Source organism: Phasianus colchicus, chromosome 16 (genome assembly GCF_987193195.1).
Source record: "Phasianus colchicus chromosome 16, bPhaCol1.hap1.1, whole genome shotgun sequence".
Taxonomy (NCBI): Eukaryota; Metazoa; Chordata; class Aves; order Galliformes; family Phasianidae; genus Phasianus; species Phasianus colchicus.
In genome coordinates this window covers 3,624,038-3,632,530 of record NC_143451.1, presented here as the reverse complement: position 1 = coordinate 3,632,530, position 8,493 = coordinate 3,624,038, and the positions used below count along the sequence as shown (strand labels likewise).

General features: G+C 42.2%; 1 protein-coding gene across 8 annotated transcripts in view; it reads left to right on the top strand.

The window, feature by feature from the left end:
* The first annotated feature begins 78 nt into the window (after nt 1-78).
* Nucleotides 79-8,493, top strand: part of DNAAF8 (dynein axonemal assembly factor 8) — an 83,500-nt gene continuing 75,085 nt past the window's right edge. For 5 of the 8 annotated variants that reach the window (XM_031595295.2, XM_031595299.2, XM_031595296.2 and 2 more), the window contains exons 1-8: nt 79-169; nt 946-1,127; nt 2,969-3,082; nt 4,226-4,702; nt 5,557-5,659; nt 6,044-6,182; nt 7,428-7,574; nt 8,339-8,404. In XM_031595295.2, the coding sequence (XP_031451155.2) occupies nt 981-1,127; nt 2,969-3,082; nt 4,226-4,702; nt 5,557-5,659; nt 6,044-6,182; nt 7,428-7,574; nt 8,339-8,404 (1,193 nt within the window). In that variant the 5' untranslated portion in view covers nt 79-169; nt 946-980. Of the gene's footprint in view, nt 170-212; nt 663-945; nt 1,128-2,968; nt 3,083-4,225; nt 4,703-5,556; nt 5,660-6,043; nt 6,183-6,805; nt 7,018-7,427; nt 7,575-8,338; nt 8,405-8,493 lie in introns of those variants that run through there. The other 3 variants (XM_031595294.2, XM_031595298.2, XM_090151818.1) reach the window with 3 other exon arrangements.

Sequence of the window (8,493 nt, the reverse complement as noted above, 5' to 3'; positions counted from 1 at the left end):
GTACTATAGGCCCCAAGAGGCGGAAGAGTTAAGCCCCGCCCTCTGCGGCAGCGGACCAATAAATGATGCCGCTCGCAAGAGGGCGGGCCGCCGAATAGCCAATGGGATTCGAGCGCCGCGGCAGGGCGGGCGCTTGCAGTAGGCGTTACGCTGCCCGGCGGTGGCTGAGGTAGGGGAAAGCAGCCCCAGCAGGGCGCGGGGCTGCGCTGCCGCCGTGTGTTCTCCGTTTATGAGCTACTTTTCTTCACCTCGCCACGCTGCCGGGGTCGGGACATGCGCGAGGGAGCTCAGAGGCGCCTACAGGCCGCAGTGAAGGCAGCGGGGCCGGGCCGTGCTGCTGGTGTTGCCATGGCAACGCTGGCGCCGGCTGAAGTGCGCGTGCGCAGCGCTCGCCGCCATCTTGGCAGCTGTTGGTGCTGGGCGGCGTAACGCCCCGCAGCTGCCCGCCTTTCTTAGAAACGTAGCGATGCGCGCCCAGTTCTGATGACCTAAAAACCACACAACTGTGGCAACAAAATTTAAAAAGTGAAGCTTTTACGTGCGGGTTAATTTTCTGGCTTGCTGGCACAGTGGTAGTTGCCTGTTGAGCTGTCCTGATTGTCCTGATTGCTCTTACACACGAGAAGGAAACGTGAGGAGAGAGCTTAAATATATTTTCAGAGGTCAGAATCCAATAGCTCGTCTGGTCTCAACTGTTTTTGATACAAATGCAGTGAGAAAAAGCCGGCATAAACCACTTTACCTATCATTTGATCTGTGAGGAGGGGAACGTGTGAGGGAAATAAGGAGCAGCTGAGGGTGGGCAGCCCTCCCTGCCAGGCAGGCTGTGAGAATGGCCTTCCCTAAGGAATCAGTCCCACCCTGGGAGCACTGAGGGTTATGTTGACCCTAAATGCACACGCTTTGTTCTTGCTCTGTACTGATGTTATCCTTTTCTCTCCGGAGGTGTGCTTTCCTTTGGTGGAAGGTTGGATGTTTCAATGGCCTCAGAAGGGCAAAGTGAGGATGCTGAGCGTCCATCTGAGCTTCCTACAGCTCCTATTGGGAGTAACAGCACGTTTCAATGGGGAGATATACTTGCTGCAGTGAAAGATCAGCTCCCGTCTCTGGACTCTGACACTTCTACAGTAAGCACTGCAACCTGACTGTCTTTCTCTCATTGGCTTTAAAAAAAAATCCCTGTTCCTTGCAGGGGAGTTGGACTAGATGGTCTTCAGAGATCCCTTCCAACTCTGATTCTATGACTATGATTCTAAGTACTTGTTTATTCTGAGTATTGTTATGTGTATATTAATCCACAACCTTTTATTTTATCTCTAATAGTCAAAGCATAATGACCATCTTTTCTCATTGTATTCTTCGGAACTGAAGGTGGGACTGATTTTTCCAGATGCTAAATAATGCCAGGTTAGGAAGAGATGGCCAGTGGACAGCTTGCAGAATGACCACACATTTTTTTCTTAGCTTGTTTGGTCAAAAATACAGCATGAAAAAAATCATACAGCTGACTTAAAATCAAATGCTAAGATCTCACCCTGGATAATATTATGCTATTTAGTTTAGTAATGCGCTGTCCAGACAGTAGGCTGTTAGCATGGTTTTCTGTAGTTGAGGGTTTCAGGAAAGTCGTGTTCCTGAAGTCTTCGTGGTCCACTGAAAAAGCATTTGGCAGATATTTGATCCCTAGTTTTTAATTCTTTACCTGCCTGTAGCCAACTGTTGATTTCTGTTCTTCAATTCCATCTGCAAAGAAATATAATGCTGTTAACCTTTTAATATAAAGCATGAGATTTATAGAAATTGTGAGGTATTTTTCACCGTGCCGTGTTTTTTTACTTGCTGGGTCCTAATGGCTGGCCCAGGCTGCCTGCTGACAGCTAAAGATCTTTGCTCGCAGGACATCAACAATCTGGTGAAAATTCTATTTTAGTTACTTAAAGCAACCTTTGCTTTTTAATAAGTGTTTATGCAGTATAGATTTAGGGCCAGCATTCAGGGATGATTTCTAGTCATTCTCGTTCTATAGGTGTACAAAAAAGTTCTGACAATAGTTTTGTATCTTTGTGCCAAGTAATTTATAACTCTAAGTCATGTTGAATTCTTTTTTCTTTTACTCTTAAATAAAATCCAAATTCCTTGTTTCTGTCACATGTGGAACAAATTTCCTGCTAAAGGAACTGCAGCAGTCTGCTTGGCACTTACATGCTACCCTTAATTTGCATTCAGAAGATCTGCTTGCATGATCCCTCTCCTGCTTACTGTACAACAGTAGCTTGCTGAGCCTGTGGTTTGAGAGCTGCTCCTTTTTCCTAGAGGTTTCCACTTGTGGGAAGATAGATTTATGCATCTGAGATCTGTACCTCAAAGGGCTGTGCTCCTATAGTGAGAGGGGGTGCTCAAAAACAGCATGTTATGCTCTGAAGTACTTTCATTGTCCTAAAATGCATTTTAGTAAGAGGAAAGAAGTTGCACTGGAGTTTCCTCTAAGTTAGGAAAAAATAATCATGCCAGAGAGAGTTCTCTGAAGTGTGAGCTACTGAAAATGCGTACTTAGAAAACAGATAAGCATGGAAGCTGGGTGCTGGCTTCTGAGAAGCTGCTTATTCTCTTTTTGTTGTCTGTACATAACAATTATTCTCAAACACCTGTCTTATGTTCAGATAAGGGTTTTTTTCAAAGCTGTTTAAACTCTGCCCAACCAAGTGTGGCAATTTAACATCTTACGTGTTTTTGTTTGTTTGTTTTTGTTTTTAATTTGTTGATTATTTTTAGTGCTGTAGTTTGCTCAAACAGTGTAAAACAGCCTGAGTGTTGGGCTAGCAGGCTGCCTAATGAAGGTGTAACTGAAAAGAAAACTGGTTTCTGAACTTCAGTCAGGTGGTGACAACATAGAGTTTGTCACTACAAGATGGTGAAAAAATCACATTACAGTTTTTCATTTAACTTCTCTTTTTTTTGTTGTTGATAGTCTGACTGTGAGAGTGATGGGGAGCTTTTCATCTTCCAGCGAGAGCAACCCAACTTAATTCCTGACCTGTCAGATGAGCTACTGGAATTTTCCAAGGAAGACTCAAACATGCAGGTTGTGACTGTTGTGTGCAGGCTGTATTACTGTAAACCTACCCTTCCATCCATTTCCAATACAAACAGCTGCTTTTATCTGACCAATTTGACTGAGTGTTGTGACAGAAGAGCATGGACTCCAGTACTTTCTCCCATCAGAAATTAGACTTTTTAGTGGCCCTTTTAAGCTCTCGCTATTTAGATCTTTTCTTTTTTGGTGCTATCATCTCTTAGTTTTATTTTCCTTTTACATTTTTAAGACAATGACACTCCTTACTTCCTACTGACACAGATACCTTCTTTTATTAAAATGCTAACTAGCCTTTTCTTTGCTCAGAGTCCTATCTCTCAAGGAATTTTTCAGTCACTTCTAAATCTAATAAATCTTGTTATGAATAATGTACATAATAAAGAGGGGGAAGGTATAATTTTTTGTGTGTAATAACAAGTGCATGTTGAGATACAAATCACCAGTTTCTAGTCAGAAAAGTCATACAAATATTTATAGGCTGACAATTGCGCCAAGTCCTGAAGGAAGATGCTGCTCACTGACTTTATGGACCTTTCTGTAATAAGCTCAGTACTGGAGAATTACCTGCAGCTCAGCTGCTGAGAACTTTTACCTTCAGTTTGTGCATTAACAGAAGCACTGCCATGACTTCTAAGTTTTTGAGGGTTTGAAATAGTTTCAGCCATTACTTTACGTATGTAGAAAAAGAATTACTATGGCAGTATATTCATGAGGATCAGTATGAAGCTTCTCTCTTGTACTGCTATTCTGAGATAAAATGTTTACATTACATCTGCAGTGATGAAGACTAGCCATCATAAGAAGTTATAAGAGAAGCCAACTGAACCCATTTCATCATGAGAAGGCTAACTTGCTGTGCTGCTTTTCCCCATTCATTAATCTCAGTGTAAGAAATGTTGTATGGTGAGCAGATAGAAGGCAAATAAATTTCAAGAATGTTTAGCACATCCTAAAGCTGTAGTCTTTGCAAAGCGAGGTCTTACTGCTCTCTGTAAGGACGTGGTGTGTGCTGTTACCAGGTGGTGGCTGAGTTAGAGCTGCTACCTGCCAATCATTTGTTTTGGTTTAGTGTCAGCTCCTGTAGCTCAGGAGATGTGACTTTTTGCATGTATGTATTTTCTTTACTTGTAGATAACAGAGGAAAAGAAATGGAATGGAGATCTGAAGAGTCTTGGCCATCAGGAAGAAACAGATGGTGCCCAAGTCATTGCAAAAGAATATGTTCAAGCGATTAAAGATGAGGCTTCCAATCTTTCCAGCCATACTGAAGAAATTCCGAGCCAAAAGGAAGCTGTTCTTGAAGAGTCTCTTGCAGATTCCACAGATGGACTTGAAGAGGAAGAACCAGGAAGGCAACAGGCCAGGGAAAAAGGGAACTCTTGCCTTAATACATCGTTGTTATTGGAGAAACTGTGCAGTAAAAAAGAGAGAAGAAAGCTGATAGAGACAAAGATACTCTCAAAAATATTTCTAGAGCCATCACCAGGCCACCCTGAGCTAAATAATAGGCCTCTCTCACATGGCATTAGCAAAAGTCTAGAAAGAAGTGTTAAAAAAGAAACTTCTGCAGCTGATCATCTTCAAGAACTAACCCATCTGTCACTGCAGGTAGGTGGCCCAAACAGTTTCATGGAGTGCTGCTCATTCAGTAGAGAAGCTGGTGTATTGCTTCGAGAATCCTACCAAAATAAGAAACCAAAATGCCAAAATCTGCACGTGACAGCATTTTATTTTGTTGCTTTTGTTGATGTCCCGAATTTGGGTTTTCTTCAGTTGTGTGCTATGCAACCTACCAAGAAGCTGTCTTTGTCTCGTGGAGATGCCACTACATGTCCATAATTGTAGCAAAAGTTATTGCTCAGTAGCATGGTTAGTGTTCTTATTCACAAACACCAGTCATGGCATCTGTCCCTAGGAAAGCAGGGATCTATTTTTGTTTGTTAGGACAATGAGCTTTTTGGCCTTCCAGCATCTTTTCTCTTCTGTAGCACTAAGGCAATAAAAATTCACTTGGATTATTCATTCCTTCCCTAATGTTCATATTTATGTAATGAACTTATGTATTGTTTGTGGAGATGCTAAGTCACAGCCTGAAACAGTGATTGAGCACGTGGTGGGAAGGCAGGGCCAACCCAGGGGAGCTCAGGTGCATGCAATGCACCTGAGTAACCAGAAGGGCTGGAGCCAGGATCCACCCCTTCCCAGCCCTCATTTAAGGGTAGGCAGTGGAGGTGAGGGCATCTCTTGCTGGAAATCTCTGCCCCCCCCCCCCCCATGGCTGCTGTATTTGGGCTCCTCATTTGCTGTAGCCAAGGAATTTGCCAGCCTGCTGTTATCATTCTGTTATAGTTCCATTTATGTATTTAGTGTGTTTATGTATGGCAGAATAGCCAAACAGATTAGTATAAAGAGTTTAAGTCAAAGGAACTTTTATTTTCCCTCACAGTCTGGTTGTCTTTCAGGATACTGAGAACTGGGATCTAGACAAGACTTCTGCAGAGCTGAAGCAGCAGAAAAATACACTTAACACTGATGCAGAAATTGCCTTCTCCTCAGCAGATTATGGTAACACTGTTAAACTAATACCAACTATACTGAAAATATGTAAAAACAAGCAAAACTTGGTTTCATATGTTTGTCATTCCCTGCTACATCATCTTGAATGTTGAGGTCATAGTGTTTTGTGTTTGGTTTTTTGACAATTTCTTTAAAACACAAAGCTTCCTCTGGGTCTTGCTTCTGTGGCTTGAAATCAGTGCTTTCTGGCCTGTTGTGGCCCAGGGCAAGATAGATGCTTAAAGTTTGTTTAGTCAGAGCTGGATGACAATGGTGACTTTATCCTTCCCCTTCTCTCTGGCTGTAGAGAAAGGTACAGTGGTGAAAGGGCATATTGGGCAGTCCAATGGCAGAAGACCACAAATGATTTTTTTTTTTTCTGTTCTTCTACAGAGACCTTCAGAGGTAGATCTGAAAAGCAGCTCATGGAAAAATTAGAAGAGCTGTGTGACAGGCAATCCAGGACACTGTCTTCACGCTGCAGGTGGCCATCAGCCAAAATCTCCATTCAAGAAGAGCAAGAGAACAAGAAGTAGGTCCTTCCCTCCAGTTGTCGTATGCAGTAGGTAGTCATCATTAGCAGTAAAAGCTCATGTTGTAGTTGGAATATGCTACAGTGGCATTAAAGAAGAAAACTAACTCTTGGTCATTCACGTATGCTTGATCGTTAGCAGTATCCTGCTACTTTAGCATTCTCCACCAAATGTGAGTTTTCTCTAGATCTTAGCAGACATATGTGAGAAAATCAGGGAAACAAAGCTGAGCAAATGGTCATGGCCATGTTTTTCTAGTTTTGAGTACTTCTAGGGTTTGCAGTTTCTTTTGCTGCTCCCAATTTAGCTGAAGTATAAGATGCCTTTTTTTCTCTTTTAAGGTATTCATTTAAATGTCAGCGTGTTTTGCAGGGTTCTTTGTGAAGGAAAGTGGTTTCCAGACAGCTCAGAGGGAACAAAATCACTAGCAGTGGTACAGAGGTGTGTGGGAACTATTGAGTTAAAGCCTGAATTGCTGATTGAGTACCTGGAGAAAGGACCTGGTCAGCTCTGAGAGCACAGGTGAAGGCTATTTAGCTGTGCAAGGGGAAGGGGTGGAGCCTGACTGCACCTCTGTTAGACTTCATTTAAGGGCTGCCAGCCACTGGGGAAGGATCTCTGGTTGGAGATCTCTTCCTTGTGGACTTTTCCCTGTGAGCCTAGATGTTCAGAGATGCGTGAGCACTTCTCCTTTCCCTTTGTTATTATGCTTCTTATATCACCATTCCACCACATTGATCCTTCTGATAGTTACAAGAGAAAGTAATAATGGAACAAACCTATTAAGTGAAAGGTGAATAGCATTCTTATTCCAGAGCAAGGAAAGCCATGAAGGTGATTTGCATTTTTTTTATGCTCTGAAGGATAAAATGGGATTGCTGGGCGAGGCAGAGAGGAAGAAGGGGCCTGTTTTTGCTGATTGATGCTGGGCTCTTTTCAGACTTACAAGTTCTTTGGTACTGTAACTGCTTGCCTTTGTTCTACAGAGTAGTTTTATGATGTCGGCTTTTAAGAACTAAATATCCCTCATCATGCAGCCAGTGATCTGTATTCCTAGGGGGAACCTGAATCTTAGAGTTCAGTTCTGAAAGGTGATAGATAGTAGGCAGAAGCAGAATCTGAGTCTGCAGTAGCTGAGCATTAAGCTCCTTTCACAATCCAATTTTTATTGTAATCCATGCCCCGCAGGACATCTTGTGTTGATAAGGTACAGGAAATGCTGAAACAGTGTTTTCTATACTTAGGGATGTTGCCTTCCTCTCATCTTCACCAACTTATCTGAGGATGGATGCAGTGAGATTACAGTGCCTGCCAGAGCCTCAAACCGTGTACATAGATTTAAGAGATGCTGAACCACAGAAGTCAGTAACATTCCCTGATGAGAAACAGAGGTAAATTCTGGCTTTGTTATTAGTGAGAAGTCAGCAGCAATCAGTGGAAAATTGAGATGCAGAGAGAAGGCTTCATTCTTGTGAAATGTAACTTTAATTAGACGTCCATGCCTCTGTGACCTTAATAGGAAAGCATAACCCATAGCAGAGCATGCGAGTACTCTGAAGAGAGGAATAACTGTTCTCAGAACAAGTAAAGGTGCAGGGAAGGAGACAACACAAAAGCAAATTGTCCAGGGAATAACATTTTAAAGTTTTCTGTTCTCTGAAGGAGTGAGCAGTGACTGCAAGGCAATGCTTGCAGCTGTTGGTTGAAATTAAGCTAGCATTCTGACAACATTGATTATGAAATGGCTTTCCTTGATTATGTTTATGACGAGCAACTGTTGGTGCTGATATCTCAGTCTCCCATTTGCTAAGGTCCTATATAGTCAGTTCTTGGAAACCAAATTCACTTCAATCTGCAACAGATTCTAGCAAAGGTGCCTTTTCTTAGGGGTGAAGGTGTCTGAGATAGCTCTTTCCTCCCTTCTCAGGATGCATGTTTATGACAAACCTTTTTAATAAAGAGCAAAGTGCAGCTAGCGTGTGATCTAGGGTTGCTTGAATGTTTTTTCTGGAATAATAAAATCAGATACTATCAATAAGGCCTAGAGATCTGCCTAAAAAGTCTCTCCTCTTTTTCCTGATGGCCCTAAAACTTGAACCTTGGAAATGACTAAAAGTCAATGCTCAGTTTGAAAACTGTCCAATTTATTTCATAGTGCAGGTGACAGCTCCACTGATGAAGATGAGACTATGACTGTTATGGACCAAGAAGAGAGGAAAATGTAAGATTCTTTACCTTGACCATACATCAAGTGATGTGATAATTAACTTTTTCTGAAATTAAAACTATTCCTTTAACAGTGATTAGAAT